A 17496-nucleotide genomic window follows, 5' to 3' on the forward strand; every position below is an offset into this window, starting at 1 on the left:
CACAGATCTGACAACAATAAATCACATTTTCACATTTCTCTCTGAATGCGATAATGGAGTTCATTTTCATTATGGAATTTTGATCTGTGTGTATACTTTAACAGCACACAGGTTAAGGTTCTTCATCTCGAAGAAGAGAAGGCTGACGAGTTACGGCAAAAGCATATGAAGTCATAAAGACAGGGGATTGTTGTTTACCATTTCAAATTGCACTAAAATAAGGGGGCACTCCAAGAAACTAGTGTTTCTTTATGGGAAACAGTAAGTCTTTTCAAAATTTATAATGCACGATGATGACGCGAGAGAGGAAACCTGCATGGGGGCCCAATGTCGTTATCAGCCATAGACAACTCTGCATTCTGAGAATCAGATGCAGTTTTAAGTTCCATTGTTGCATTTGGTGAGATCATCAAGAATTTGTCAATCTATGGTGTCAGTACAGAGACCAGTACTATGGAACTTGTTACCTCTTGAAATTAAGCAGGCCTCTAACATGTTACAATTTAGGAAAAGTGTAAAAACAATGCGATTTGAGAGAGAATATATGTATGTTATTTTGTTAATATCAAGCAGGTTTCTTTAAATTTTATTGCACTTCTGTTAAAAGGGTATAGATATTAGTAACTGAGTGAGAATATTATAGAAGTTATACATTATCGTATGTTTGTTATAATTTTATTATATGTGTTTTTATGTAACCCAGGCAGAATTATGGGTTTGCTGCAGCTATAAATTTTTAAATAAAAAATAAATAAATAAAAACAGTTGGCACCTTATGAACTAACCAAAATATTAAGGCATGAGCTTTTGAGGACCATAGTCCATTTCATCAGATGCATTACTTATGTAATATGAGGAAACATAAATCTTAATACCACAGAGAAGACAGCAGTATGGGCAAATTCCCTGAGTTGGAAATTGCTCTCCCTTCAGTGGCCAAGAGTATACTTGCTGTTTGGTAATTCACACATTTGCCCATATTGAAGAATGGTTAGGTTATTGCCAGAAAAGATACGGACACACAGGAATTTTGAAATCCCTGAAAATACTTTTACCATACAAACTTTGCACCTCCTAATTTTGGGGCACTGATGAAGATTCTTGTCCTAAACTACCCACAGGAGCTCAATTTCCCTGTCCCGTCCCTGTAAGTTTTGTCGCTACCCTTGTCCATGCTCCATTCTTATAAGCTCTGCCTTAACGCACAAACCTTGAACACTTATGATTTTAAAGTGTTTCAGGCTTGTACAGATGAGGACAGAGCTTAGGCATTGGATGATGGAATGAGGTATTATGACATCACAATCTGAGCTCTAGATTGTTGCTACTTATAATTTTAAAGTGTTTGTGGCTTGTGCAAATGCGGACAGAGCTTAGGCATTGGTGGAATGTGGCATTATGACATCACAATCTGAGCTCTAGAACAGTGTTTTTCAACCGCCGGTCCGTGAACAAGTGCCGGTCCGCAGAAATTTTCTGCCGGTTCACAGGGCTGGCACGTCCATTGGGCGTTCTTCAGCCACCAGTCCACGGTGCGATCAACGCGGCGTCTTCGGGCTGACTTCCTGAGTGCTGCAGTGCACAAAGCTGTGGGAAAAGGCTCCTATGCATGTCCTGCGCCTGAACCGGAAGCCTTCTCTCTGAGCCTTCTCAGGGAGCCTTCTCAGGGAGCCGGCCTGAAGATGCCACGTTGATCGCACTGTGGACTGGCCCGAAGATAACACTGGGGGGCAAGCCAGAAGGCAAAGCACAGCATGGAAGGAGAGAGACAACAACAGTAGGGTGAATGATTTTATTTTTTAATTTAGTGATTGGTTTACATCTGCTGTCTGTTCAGGAAGAAATGCATTTGTTTCTTTTCCTCTGGGGTTGTACTACATGCAGAGTCTTGCATCTTAGGGTTTGTTTGTAAATATTAGTACTTTTAGTTTTTGGTCCTGCATTTGCATGGGGTTATCTGTTTTCTGGTAAGAATGAATGTTGAAAAGCATACAGTGTGCTTTGTGTATTTTAATTTTGTGGTTAACCATTATGTGTTTTTAATATGATTCTATATTATATATATATATATGAAAAATGAATGGAAAAAATGGTGTTACAATTAGTCCTATTATGGGGGCGGGGTCTGGGGCAGAGATTGGGTGGAGATGGGCACGACTTAGCCCAGTGTTCTTCAACTTCTGGTCCACAAAATAATTATTTTATTTCCGCCGGTCCATAGGTGTCAAAAGGTTGAAGAACACTGCTCTAGAATGTTGCAGCTTATGATTTTAAAGTGTTTGAGGTTTGTGTGGATGAGGACAGAGCTTGCAGAAATGGGTCAGGGGCAGGAAAAGAATTCATTGGGACAGGAAAATGAGTATCCGCGGAGACGGGGAAAAATTTGTCCCCCTGTCATTCTCTATCCTAAACAGAACTGTATATACTGTTCAGAAACAGAATTTCTGCATAGTGTGATAGGAGGGTATTTCTGCATTGGCAAATGCTTTTCATTGTTATTCAGGGATTAAAGCTCATATTGGAGGAGGTAGTGCATTTCCCTCAGCTGATTCAATCAGTTTTTCCATTTAAGCAGACATAGGTCACAACTTCTGACTAAACTCTAGAATACAGACTATGCCTGACTCGCCATCTAACTAAAAGGTAGCTGTTATCAGAGAATAAATGCCAAAGAGTTCATTTTAATATCCTGTTTCTAGGAAGCGGTCCCTTAGGAATTCTGAATTGTGGCTCACTTACAGTAATCACACAGGCAGATGCCACTTTAATAATAATAATCGGTCTATATACCACAAGGCCGTAAAGTTCTATGCGGTTTACAATAGTAAAAAAAAAAAACAATAAAAGAAGTTGAATAGAACTAAAAAAGTTAAAAGCCAATAATTAGAGACACTAAAATGATCAAAATAGTGCCATATTTTTATGAATATAACCCCCCCCCCCAAAAAAAAAAAACAACCCACTACTTTGGGGATACAAAATTCAAGCTCTACCTTGAGCTACAATGTATAAGGGCACATCAGTGGAAAAGCAGTAGCTGAAGGGATCAAATCAGCACCCCATCTTCCTCATGAGACTGGATGGTCTAGAACAATTTGATGGAGATCTTTTCACTACCAAGTTTCAAGTTTTATTAAGGTTTGTTGTACACGCAATGTCAAATACTTCAATGCGTAGAACATTTTAAACTACCACTGAAATGTCTAAGGGGACAGTAGTTATAACCCGGTCACATCTCCAAACATTGTTTATTTCTCTGAAAAGGAAGCCTCTCCTTTTTTGACAGAGAACATTATTTTCTTACTAGCCTTAACATGGAGGTAAGGAAGGTAGGGCTTGAGATGGTACTGGAGGAGAGTGATCGAGTGTTAAGGTAGGGTTACATGAGAGGGGAATGACTGCAACCTTAATAGGCCGCTAATGGGAAAGCATATACTGTATACAATATTTGCTATATTAGATCATGGAGACTGGTTCTTCATGTTCTTCTTGGCCATATCCTCAGCTTTTGATACTGTGAATCATCAGATTATTTTGTAAGATTGAGATCTTTGGGTATTGGAGGTAAAGTTCTGGAGTGGTTTAGTTATTTTTTCACAAGACAGGACCTTTTGTATAGAAGTGGGTCAGGGTGGGTCAAATTGGTCTACCCTTATTAGTGGAGTACCCCAGGGAATCAGCATTATCAGCAATTCTGGTTAACATCTATTTATTACATCTTTGTCATTAATTAAAAGCTTTGGGGGTGAATTACCAGCTTTAAGCAGATGGCATCCAGTTCTTCATACCAGTTAGGGGCACAGTATCGGATACTTTATCCCAGCTTGAGAATTGTTTTCAAGCGATTCAGAGATGGATGGGTGAGAATCAGTTGAAAATGAATATTGGAAAGACGGAGATGTTATATTTGGTTCATGAAAAGCATTTAGATATGTTTACATCAGAGATAATGCTGGATAATGTTGTGATTCCTGTGTCAAGTCAGTGTACATAGCGTGTTTTATTGGATTTGACTCATCATTTAAACCAGAAATTAGGGCAATCGAGTCTAAAGCCTTTTTTAATTATTTGATTACTCCAAATAATTCAAATTCTTATTTGCATTTTAGAAAATTATTGAAAGCTTATTTAGTTGTTAAATTTCTGGAAAACTGACAATTTGTACTTCACTGTGATTTACTCAATCCTCTTTTATTTTGTCAACTACACTGATCTGCAAGGCTTTGCAGCATATAAATAAACGATGTTATCTATTGCCTTTGTTTCCATGTCTCTTGCTGGCTCGCTATACAGACACAGGCTAAACTGAATGCTTGAAGAACTGGTGTTTTGTCAATATGAAATGAAGCTCATGAACATCTAACCCAGTGGTAGCTTGCACCATTTCATTGTGATTTCCCAGTCTATAAGAACCTAAGAATTGCCATATTGTATCAGAGCAACAGTTCACCAAGCCCAGTAATTCATATAACAAAAACCTGTCAGGATCCCCAAAAGTAATTAGATTCCATGGTTCTTAACTCCAAGCCTACCTCAATAAAAGCCTATAAGAACATAAGATTTGGTATTAGTCTTCCTCTGATTATCTGAGCAAGTCCGATAGGTAATATCAATTCACTAGTTGAGAAGTAGCCATTCTGGTTCAGCAAAGATTGTACAAATAGTCATACAGGTCTCGAGGGCCTATGCAAAGAGCTCTGTCTTGATTAGGAAGACACAAGGCTCTGTCTGCACTGCCAAGATAGAAATGTGCTAAACGTCCAAAGGATTCCTTTGTTGGACTATATATGGTCTTTCTCAAGACCTAGGACTTTATTTTTGTTTTTACTTATATTGGTACTTATGTTTTAATAAATGTAACTGGTTGTGTTTGACATCTCTCTAGCCTCTAATTTTTGGACTAAACGTCCAAATGATCATCCTTTGATACAACACTGTATATTCATCAATGGATCATACACTATATACTATAAAAGTATTACTACTTTTCCATTGAATATTACTAATATTATTAAGCCCAACTATTGTTTAATAAATAATGCTAGGTGGACAATTACCTCAGACTTAGAGCATCTGTAACATAGATTGTTTACATGTGCTCTGAATATCAATCACTGGCTTAATCCTTTGATATAAACATACACACACTGTATCACAACATTGCTGGTTGACATATTGTAGGAGTAGCGTAATAATTAAGGTAGAAATGTGTAAAGAATATTTTTGTCAGCATTCTGGAATTATTATCTCTATGTGAAAACACACCTTTTATAAGCAATGCTGAGTTTTCACTCCTGTATGTACTGATGAACCATAAAAACATATCTATACAAAGAACAATAAATTTGTTTGCATATAAGCTATCTACAAGAATGGAAAAATGACATACAGGAAAAATATATATATATTTTTTAAGTAAAACACACTTAACAGAAGTTACCCCACCCCGCACCTTTTACAAAACCGTAGCACAGTTTTTAGCCGTCGCGGCCGGTGCTAAACACCGCGCTATGATTTTGTAAAAGGAGGGCGGGGGGGGGGGTTAGTCAGTGTAAATACATACTTTGCCCTATAGGCTAATGTGTAGTCTGTCAGCTCTTAGCAATGACAAAGTTTGACCATACACCCTGCGTGTGCTACTAGCGTCACTTGGGGAGATGTCTGAAGAAGCAGGATTGGTCTTCTAGAAAGCACTTTTCCATATCTATTTGCCCATCTTTTTTTTTTTTTTTTCTGCGATCTTTTGTAGTTTGTGGAAGCTAATTTATTTTTTCCTTACCTTCTTAGATACTACTTTTGAGAACCAAAGTGGCCTTCTTTTCCTCTTATTTTTACTTACACTGCCAATTAATTAAGTGCCAATTAAGTCCAATAATTGATTGTTAGCACTTAATTGACTAGTTACTTTATATGTACACCTGGACTCTGAACCCAGAATTAGGTAGCCAACTTTGGGTGACCTATATAGAATCGGTGTGTGTGTGTGTGTGTGTTTATAAAATACAAGGATCACAAAACAACTATAACAGTGAAAGCCTTATAAGGAAAATCACATTTCAACAGTTTACCATTAAAGTGCATTGTTAGTCCAATAAAAAATAGTATCACATAATTTTTAAAATCATTTCTATAGTGCTGAAAGGAGTACACAACACTGTACATTTGGCATGTAATAGACGGACCCTGCTCAGATGAGCTTATAATCTAATTTGGACAGCAGGACATATAGGGGTTGGGGAGTTTCTTGCAGAGATAATGTTAGGATGGACATTTATGTTCTGTTTTATTTCTATATATTACCAAGCATTAACCATAAAAATATAAATAAATATTGTATCTGGTAAAAATCTATCCCCCCTCCTTTAATAAAACCACGCAAGAGTTTTTTAGCACCAGCCGGCACGCTACATGCTCTGCGCTGCTTTGACACTCATAGGAACTCTATGACCGTTAGAGCAGCGCAGAGCATTCTGCGTGCCGGCCGGCACTAAAAACCTCTTTTACAAAACCATTCAAGGAGGGAGGGGGGTTTACTCAGGACATTGGAATTCTATGCTCAAATATATCTATCTTTTCTAAAATTTTCTGTAAATACTAGATTTTCCTGAAATGTTTCTTTCCCTTCATATTAAAATGAATTAAATTGTCATGGAAGGTACTATCATCACATTTAAATTTTATAACAGTGGTGGGAATTTCCAATAATTCAAGAATTCTTAGCAAATAGCATATACAAAACAAATATTATACTAGTAACACGTTTTATCTTAATTAAATTGATCCCCCCCCCCCCTCCCCGATGACAGTGGCATACTTTCCAGGATATTCAGCATCGCATTAATGGAAAACTGCACTTTTCATTAGTTTATTCACAGAGAGTTTGCTAATGAATTTTTTTTTTTAATGTTAAATTTAGCAATCAATTATAACACTCAAACCAGTAATATAATTCAGAAGGGTAAAGATGTTTATGCAAAATCAACTTAGTGGAGATAGTTGGCAACATTGATATCCTGAGGGGAAAAAAAGAAGTAATAGAATTACATAATAATAGCATAGTAGATGGTAGCCGAAAAATGCCTGAACAGTTTGCTCAATAATCACACATTGTCAATTCGTGATTAAATAAACAGTGAGTATAGTATAAAGCAGTGTTTCTCAACTTGGGCCTGGAGTACCCCCTTGCCAGTCAGGTTTTCAGGATATCCACAATGAATATGCATGAAAGAAATCTGCATACACTGCCTGCACTATATGCAAATTTCTTTCATGCATATTCATTGTGGATATCCTGAAAACCTGACTGGCAAGGGGTTACTCCAGGACCGAGCTGAGAAACACTGGTATAAAGTAATCGATCCTGGTCTTTCTTTGCCATTTAGGGGACATAGAATGTAGAAGTCTTACCTCCCTTTTTACTAAGCCGCAGTAGAAGGTTCTACCATGGCCGGAATGTTAAATGCGCCGATGCTGCTTTGATGCTCATAGAATTCTCATGAGTTTCGGCATCAGAACATTTAGCGCCCTGGGCTGTGGTAGAAACCTCTACTGCAGCTTAGTAAAAGAGAGCCGTGGTGTTTTGAAAATGCCCCTAACATTCTCGGGTGTGTGTGTGTATATATACACATACATATATATATATATATATATATATATATACACATACATATATATATATATATATATATATATATAAATAAAAGTAATCCCTTGGAAAGTTGACTTCAATGTATTGAATGCTAGACTAGAAGAAAATAATAAGGGGTAAAGGCCTTTCTACTAGAAAGAACATTATCGATGTAAGAACCTAATCTTCCCTTTTGAAACTTTTACAAAAGCCGGCAGTGCAGGCCAGCGAGGTAAATCCTCCGAAGCCCATAGGAATTGAATGGCTGTTGGAGCATTTGCTGCATGGCACTCGGCTGCACAGCTTTATAAAAGGGGGCCTAAGCTTCATGTTGCTGATTTTGAGTTTACCTTATTCATTGTATTTGTTTATATTTCTTCTTTTTACTACTGTTATGCTTTTAACAAAATTGGAAGTTTTATATTGAATCGTACTTGCTGTACACCACCTTGGGTAAATCTCTTCATGAAGACAGTTAATAAATGCAAATAAATAAAATAAAAGTGAAGACCCCCCTTTTACTAAACCATGGTAGAGGTTATTACCGCAGCCCAGATCACTAAATACTCCAACGCTGCTCCAACACTCATATAATTCCAATGAGCATCGGAGCATTTAGCGCCCTGGGCCACAGTAGAAACCTCTACTGCGGCTTAGTAAAAGGGGGTAAATGAATACAGATAAGGATACACTGTAAATTATACAACTAAAGGGGACAATCAGAGATCTGAACAAGAATAAAAGTCTGTAAGGGTCATTTTCCTTCAACCCCTACGTACATCAACAACCTCATTCTCAACGAGTCCACTCATAACCTATGCTTTTCTTAAACTGGTCAATTTCATCTCACTACCCCATCTTCCCTGTAGCTAGATATCTTTCAGGGTACAGCTTCCTATTACTCTGGTCCTAAACATTGGAATACACTCCAACAGCATCGTAGTGTAATTTTAAGACCCTCAAAATATGGCTGTTACAGGAAACATATTGTTTAAGAACTTAATTTTCCCTTTCCCTTTGCGTGTCTGCAGACCTCTTATGCTATGTCTATTCTGTTTTCTCCAATTAGACTGTACACAACCTAGATATTATTTTGTTAGCCATTTGCAGTTTATCAAGAAGTCACATATAAATAAATAAAAATGATTTTATCTTGACTTTGATGTAACTGATATGCACCAAGTGAAAACAGATTTTTGCTTTCATTTTTAGGGTCTCATGACTCCTTCAGTTTCTACATTGATGAAGCTTCTCCAGTGGGTCCTGAACAACCTGAAACTGTTCAGAATTTTGTCTCTGTGTTTGGGACAGTGGCTAAAAAGTTGATGAGAAAGTGGCTTGCAACACAAACAATGACTTTTACAAGACAGATGGAAGCTGGGATACGATATTTTGACCTTCGAATTTCCACCAAACCCAGAGATCCTGATAATGAACTCTATTTTGCTCATGGTTTATTTAGTGCCAAAGTCAATGAAGGCCTTGAAGAGATCAATGCTTTTCTCACTGAGCACCACAAGGAAGTAGTCTTCTTGGACTTCAACCATTTCTATGGAATGCAGAAATATCATCATGAAAACCTTGTGCAAATGCTTAAAGACATATTTGGGAATAAAATGTGCCCAGCTATTTTTGCCCAAGAAGTAAGTCTTCAGTACCTATGGGAAAAAAATTACCAAATTTTGGTATTTTATCACAGTCCAGTGGCTCTGGAAGTATCATTTCTCTGGCCTGGACAGATGATGCCAGCTCCATGGGCAAACACCACAGACACAGAAAAACTGATTCAATTTCTCCAATCATCAGTTACTGAAAGAAGAAAGAAGGGCTCCTTTTTCATATCTCAGGTGGTGTTGACTCCAAAAGCTAGTACAGTGGTTAAAGGGGTTACTAGTGGACTCAGAGAAACAATCACAGAAAGGTAAGTGTCTGAAGAATAATATACTGACATTAGTTCTCTTTGGCTTCCGTGGCTGGTGACATGATTGTTGCAGTTGTCCAGTTCTTGCCGCATCTGGATAGGTAGAACCAACATTTCAGTCATCATGCATGGTAGCAAAACATCAGTTCTACTTACCCAGAAGCGGCGAGACCAAGACAGCTTCAACAATTGTGACGCCAGGACAACTGAAACAATTATACTGACATTCGCATTGCTCATGTCCTTGGCAAAGAGAAATTACTTTGTTGCAGAATGCATAGTAGTTCAAGAGACAACAACATATTGGGGACCTTTTACTACAGAGTGTTAAGCCCTAATTTGCTTTTGCTAGGTGCCATGAACTCGTACATCAAGTTTTCATGGCAGAATGCAGAAGTAGATTGCCAGGCCTTTTCAGGAAATTGTCCAAACCTTTCTTAAAACTAGCTACTTTAACAGCTCTTACCACAACTTCTGGCAACGCATTCCAGAGCTTAACTATTCTCTGACTGAAAAAATATTTCCTCCTATTGGTTTTAAAAGTATTTCCCTATAACTTCATTGAGTGTCCTCTAGTCTTTGTAATTGGAATAAAAATAGAATTTAAAAAAAAATAAATAAATAAAAAAATAACTACCTACTTGTAACCTTTCTACTACACTCAGGATTTTGTAGACTTCAATCATATCTCCTCTCAATCGTCTCTTTTCCAAGCTGAAGAGCCCTAACCTTTTTAGTCTTTCATAAGAATTGCCGCTGCTGGGTCAGACCAGTGGTCCATCGTGCCCAGCAGTGCGCTCAGTCCAGTGCCCTAACTGAGACTAGCCTTACCTGCGTATGTTCTGGTAACTTTGTCTTGAATCCCTGGAGGGTGGTTTCCCATATAACAGCCTCTGGAAAAGCGTTCCAGTTTTCTACCACTCACTGGGTAAAGAAGAAATTCCTTAAGTTTGTACAGAATCTATCCCCTTTCAATTTTAGAGAGTGCCCTCTCTTCTTTCTACTTTGAGAGGGTGAACAATCTGTCTTTATCTACTAAGTCTATTCCCTTCATTATCTTGAATGTTTCAATCATGTCCTCTCTCAGTCTCCTCTGTTCAAGGGAGAAGAGGCCCAGTTTCTCTAATTTCTCACTGTACGGCAACTCCTTCCTTAACCATTTTAGTCGCTCTTCTCTGGACCCTTTTGAGTAGTACTGTGTCCTTCTTCATGTATGGTGACCAGTGCTGGATGCAGTATTCCAGGTTAGGGCAAGGTACAGTGGCATGATAACCTTCTCTGATCTGTTCATGATCCCCTTCTTAATCATTCCTTCATCGACCTGTCGACCAGAACTCCCAAGTCTCTTTCATGGGGGGGTCTCTCCAAGTACTGTACCGGACATCCTGTATTTGTGTATAAGATTTTTGTTACCGACATGCATCACCTTACACTTATCCACGTTAAACCTCATTTGCCATGTTGCGGCCCATTTCTCGAGCATGTTTATGTCACATTGCATGTCTTCGCAATCCTCCTACGTCTTCACTACTCAGAATAACTTTGTATCGTCTGCAAATTTAATCACCTGAACTCGTTGCACCAATTTCCAGGTCGTTTATAAATATGTTGAAGAGCACGGGACCAAGCACCCTGCGGCATTCCACTCGTGACGCTTTTCTAGTCATAGTATTGTCCATTTACCCCCACTCTCTATTTCCTATCCACTAGCCAGTTTTTAATCCGCATGAGTATTTCACCCTCGATTCCATGGCTCCATATGAGAGGAGATCCATCCGCTTTATCATCTTGGACACTCTTCTTTGAACCTTTTCTAGTTCCGTTATATCTTTCTTGAGATAAGGTGATTAGAATTAAACACAATATTCAAGATTAAGTTACACTGAGGAGCGATACAAGGGCATTATAACATTCTTAGTCTTGTTAACCATCCCTTTTTAAATAATTCCTAGCATCTTTGCTTTTATTGTCACCACAGCACATTGGGTGGAAGGTTTCATTGTATTGTCTTCAATGACACCCAGATCTTTTTCTTGGGCACTAACCCCCAAGGTGGACCCTAGCATCTGATAACTCTGATTTGGGTTATTCTTCCCAATGTGCATTACTTTGCATTTGTCCACATTAAATTTCTTCTGCCCTTTTGATGCCCAGTCTTCCGATTTCTTAAAGTCTGCCTGCAATTTTTCATAATTTGTATGCTTTATAACAATTTTGAATAGTTTAATGTCATCTGCAAATTTATTCTCCTCACATGTCATTCCAATTTCCAGATTATTTATAAATAAGTTAAATAGCACCAGTCCCAATACAAATCCCTGCAGCAATCCACTATGTACCATTCTCCATTGAGAAAAATGGCCATTTAATCCTACTTTCTGTTTTCTATCTGATAACTAATTCCTAATCCACAACTGAACATTGCCTCCTATCCTATGACTATAATTTTCTGAGGAGCCTCTCATGAGGAACTTTGTCAAATGTTTTCAGAAAATCTAGATACACTACATCAACTAGTTCACCGTTATCCACATATGTATTAGGGAGTGTGTGGTGCAGTGGTTAGAGCTACAGCCCAGCCCGTTATGCGTTCAAATCCCACTTCTCTTAGTGACCCTGGGCAAGTCACTTAATCCTCCAGTACCCAAGGTACATTAGAGTGTGAGCTCGCCGGGACAGATAGGGAAAAATGCCTGAGTACCTGAATAATTTATAATCCACATAGAATGTAGGGTATGCGGAATATATATAAATTAAAAAATATATGTATTCACACCATTAAAGAAGTCAAGCAAATTGGTAAGGCAAGATCTCCCTCGGTTGAACCCATGCTGAGTCTACCCCATTAAATCATGTTTGTCTGCCTGTTCCACAATTTTATTTTTTATAATTGTTTCCACTATTTTGCCTGGCACTGAAGTCAGGCTTACTGGTCTGTAATTTCCTGGATCTCCCTGGAACCCTTTTTTAAAAATTGGCATTAACTCATCCTTCGACATTGGGTGGGAGATGCGTGACCTACAGTCCAACAGTGGCGAGCTAACATGTCTCAGATGGCAAGTTGGGAGAGACAGCACAGAAAGGGGGCATCCAGTTGGAAATCTGTAGCTTACCTGGATTGCTGGAGTTCCTTTTAGAGCAGGATGGAGTCCTGGGATGCACGGGTGGGGTGAGGGGGGGGGTTGTCTATTTCTTTATTCAAAATTGGATTTTGCATAGGATATACTTCTATAGCTGTCTTTGCCTGTTTTTGTTGTCTCTTGTATGAGACATTGTATTTTGCTGTTCTCTTTGTTGGTTGCCCTTTGTATTTTCGCTTGTGCATTGATCCTTTAATAAAAACATAAAACATAAAAAAAAAAAAAATTTGGCGTTAATATTTGACACCCTCCAATCTTCAGGTACTATAGATAATTTAGCGACAGGTTACAGATCACTAGGGCAGATCAACAATTTAATTTTTGAGTTATTTCAGTACCCTGGAATGTATACCATGTGGTCCAGGTGATTTATCACTTATTAACTTGTCAGTTTAGCTTAGTACATCTTCCATATTCACTGAGATTTCTTTCAGTTCCTCTGCATCAACACCCTTAAAAACCATTAACAGTTCAAATAGATCTCTTACATCTTCTTTCATAAAGACTGAAGTAAAGAATTCATTTAGTCTCTCCGCTATGGCCTTATCCTCCCTGAGCACCCCTTTTGCTCCTTGATCATCTAACGGTCCAACAGATTCCCTCACAGGTTTTCTGCTTCTGGCATACCTAAAGAAATTGTTACTATGAGTTTTTGTCTCTTTGGCAAATTTCTCTTCATATTCTTTCTTGGCTTTCTTTATCAGTGCTTTGCATCTAACTTGCCAGTGCTTATTTCACTTCTTATTTTCTTCATTTGGATCCTGTTTCCATTCTTTAAAGGATTTTTTTTTTTTTTTTTTGCTCTAATAGCCTCTTTCACTTCACCTTTTAACCATGTTGGCTCTCGTTTCTCTTTTTTCCAGCTGTGGTCTAGGCTTCCACAGTGATATTTTTAAATAACATCCATGTCTGATTTACAGTTCTAACCTTTGTCACTAATCCATTTAGCTTCTTTTTAACCATTTTCCTCATTTTATTGTAGTTGCCATTTCAAAAATTAAATTCCGCTACATTTGCTAAATAGAAAGAATGTGGTCAACCAAAACAGCAGTATTATCTATAGGAGCAACCAGAACTTTCAATTCGTCTTTTGCCTCTACAAACTCAATCAACTGTTGGGGGCCAAAGAAATTAAATGATTTGGAGCCCCTTTTTTCAAACTGCGCTAGTGGATTTTAGCATGAGCCAGTGCAATAAATGCTCTTATACTAATAGAATTACTATGAGTGTTGGAGCACATACCTCACCGGCCTGCACTAAAAACCTCTAGCGCAGCTTGATTAAAGGGAGGAGGGAAGAGGAGTTAGACTCATACATTACAATATAAACTCAGGGATATTTTAACAAGAATTTAGCTTTGAGAGCCAAAATCCTGGCTCTCTGGGCTAGAAACCCCTGATGTCTTTTCTGTGTAATTTTAGATAAATCAGGATGAATTCTTATTTTTGATCCCGAAAACAGATTATTCAAATGGCAAAAATAATATAACCGTAAGACAGCATTATGATCAGGTTCTAATGCAAAAGAAATTCAAGAAAATCAGTAATGTTCATTGCCTCCGTAGTTCCACATTGCTTTTAGTCCTCCCTGTTGCCCTGATAGTCCAACATTTCCCACAGCACAAAAATAAAATGCTTTCATTATAGGTAGGCATGGAGTCAGCAGGTATTCCTAATATCTCATAGAGGTATTTCTTGACTCATGTCTATAAAGGCTATAAATGAAGACTTAAGGAAATTTATAAAATGTAAATTATTTTTCCAAACTTGATTCTCAAGATGTTCTGTCTTCTATGAAGATAATTGATATTCTTCACCAATAAGGTTTCCATATTACAGACTTCTTGCAATTGTCCTTAGATAGTCATTGTCTTGGAAGCCTGTACACAAGTTTGTGTAAAGTGACAGGAAAGAGCCTGTCACTGGTTCAGATCCTGGTTTAAACCCAACCAGTAAGTAAAATGTCCTGGTTCCTAAAGCGAGAAACCTTCCCACTAAGCCTGTTCCTAGCCCTAAGGGAAGACAGGGAGGGCAAATCAGAGGGGACACTGCAGAGAAGAACAGGATTCTTGCTACAGTCCCCTATCATTTCTTTTACAAACACACTGAAAGCTTTCATGCTAAACCTCTAGTCAAGCAATCTGACACAGCAAGGGTTAAAGAAAGGAGAGGGGCAGAAATATATGATTCCCTCAGAGCACAGCTGGTGGTTGCCCAGAGAGACAGGGAAAAACAGGAACCTGAGCAGGACAAATTAAATCCAGCTGTAAAAACAGGCAGGCTTTGGAAAGGAGAAAGTTTCAGAGAAAGCATAGAAAGCTATGCAGGAAGCCCAGTTCCAGTGCCTCTGCCCCAAAGCACTTTATTCCAGAGTGCAATAAAGCTGTTAGAAGCACAGCTCCAAGGCAGCAGCCAGCTGGGAGAAAGGGGTAGCTCACACAGAGTTATTTGAAAGCTGCTCAGGGAATAAGTGTGCACTCTAGTTCAGAAAGGGAGGAAATGCCTATGGAGATAAGAGAAAATTGCCCTGACATGTAGAGTGACAATGAAATGGATTGGAATCCAGAAGCAGTAGTGCATGGGATAGAAGAAAGCGTGTGTGAGTAAAATACTGTGAGGGAAAGGTGGTGCAAGTTTATTGAATGGTGGTCTAAAAGACTGAGGATATAATAAGGTCTTTATGAATGAATGTTTTGGGGGATGAATATATGGCTTTGATACTAGGAATGGTAAAGCCAGGATCCTTGCATGCTGTTGAAGTATAGAGGAAGGGAGAGAGAGGAAAGGAACCCTTAAAGTGAATTCAGAGCCATGACATTTTAAAATACCTAATAGAGGGAACCAAGGGAGGGATTACACCATCACATTCTTAAAGGGTGGTAAGGTTTTCCATTCCCCTGCCCAGAGTTAAAGACTGATCAATGGGGGAATATGTAATTTAGGGAGTCAGGTAGAAGAAACTTCCTTTACCCTTTTTGGACCAAAACAACCTTCACTTAAAAATTAGTGAAGACCACTGCAATTGGGTATTACAATAGTCCAACCAAAAACTTGAATATCATCCTTATTGATAGCTAATTCATTTCAATGCACATGCAACTGAAAGGCAAAAAGCTAAAGCTAAATATTAAATAAAATCACAGCTTAAATCAAACCCTGAGGAAGTCCTGGGGAGATTGACATTCAATCAAAACAATTCTCTCCCTTCTGCACCTTCTACCTCTAATCATACAGATAAGATGTAAATCATTACACATATAATACTATTCCAGAACCATGTGGACGCTGGGCATTGTGCATCCGAGTGCATCAAAGGAATAATTGTTGCTTGATTCTATTTGCCTAATTCACTGGGTGATTCCTTTCTGAATAACTCAGTGCTTGCCTTGCTTTGAGGGTTCTGCTATATGTATGTGCTGGGAGGTGATAGGCTGATAAGCACTGACAGAGAGTGGGACCTTGGGGTGATTGTGTCTGAGGATCTAAAGGCATTTAAACAGTGTGTTAAGGCAGTGGCTGTAGCCAGAAGGATGCTGGGCTATACAGAAGAGGAATAACCAGCAGAAGAAGGGAAGTGTTGATGCCCCTGTATAGGTCGTTGGTGAGGCCGCACTTGGAGTATTGTGTTCAGTTTTGGAGGTCATATCTGGTAAAGGATATAAAAAGACTTGAAGTAGTCCAGAGGAAGGCAACGATAATGGTAAGGGGTTTGGACCAAAAGAAGTATGAGAAGAGATTGGAAGACCTAAATATTGTTCAAGCCAGGCTGGAAGACTTGAACATCGAGGCCAAAGAATTGCCAGAATGGATTCTCTCTCCCATATGACTGGGCTAGAAACTCCGTTCTGTGAATTCAAATAACAGACATGAGGAAAAGCCATGGTGCTCCCATTGTCTGGGAAGAGCAAGCCATCAGAATTTCAGTGCTCTTCAAAGGGAGAAAGGAAGGACAAACAGATTTATACCCTATGTGACATCATTTGTAATAATTACCATGCTTTAGAATACAATGGCACAGTTGATCACATGACTTCCTTTCCAAAAATGCCTTACATCAATGTTACATTAAAAGTCCATTATGTTAAGTTTTTAAACTTTGTGTTTCACTTTTTCTTTCTAAATCACTTTTGATCTCTGACTTTTTCAAATATCAATCATGTCAGTAAAAAGCCAGTAAAGACATCTACATCCTGGCATCTGTATGACCTCCCAATTAGCATTGTATGTTCTAATCTACAAGGAACAGATTCTCTCTGTAAAACACCCAAGTTTCCTGTTCCTCTGAGAACCTTATCCCCATGGATGTATATAAGAACATTTTAGAGAGTGCCCTCTTGTTCTTTCTACCTTGGAGAGGGTGAACAATCTTTCTTTATCTACTAAGTCTATTCCCTTCTTTATCTTGAATTTGTTTATGAGAATGGCAACCCCCCTCCACCGGCCCTCAAAGGCTGAAAAGAACATCTCCCCCCACCCAGCTACATTTAGGTTGGCATGTTCCAGCCGAGAGAGATGCGTTTCCTATAGGTAAGCAATGTCAGTACCTACTTTGCGAAGACTGGACAGAACTCTAGTTCTCTTGATGGGCGACTTAATACCATCCACGTTAAATATGGTCACCTTGAGTTCAGCCATATTCACCCCTGAAAAAAGAGAAGTCAGACTGAAAAGTACCAACTACAGCCACTCCAAGGCCTCCCAGCTGGACCCCATGACTGTTCATAGGAAGCCAACCAACTCTGTACATACCTGAATTCCCCTCCACCTGCACCCCGAGGAACCTCCCTACCACAAGCATACCCCCAAGCA

General features: G+C 38.7%; 1 protein-coding gene across 1 annotated transcript in view; it reads left to right on the forward strand.

Moving 5' to 3' along the window:
* PLCXD3 (phosphatidylinositol specific phospholipase C X domain containing 3) overlaps positions 1–17496 on the forward strand; it is a 189665-nt gene that overhangs the window by 133090 nt on the left and 39079 nt on the right. The window contains exon 3 of the mRNA XM_033957762.1: positions 8840–9548. Within this exon, the coding sequence (XP_033813653.1) occupies positions 8840–9548 (709 nt within the window). The remainder of the gene's footprint in view (positions 1–8839; positions 9549–17496) is intronic.

The sequence above is a fragment of the Geotrypetes seraphini genome, chromosome 1 (genome assembly GCF_902459505.1).
Source record: "Geotrypetes seraphini chromosome 1, aGeoSer1.1, whole genome shotgun sequence".
NCBI lineage: Eukaryota > Metazoa > Chordata > Amphibia > Gymnophiona > Dermophiidae > Geotrypetes > Geotrypetes seraphini.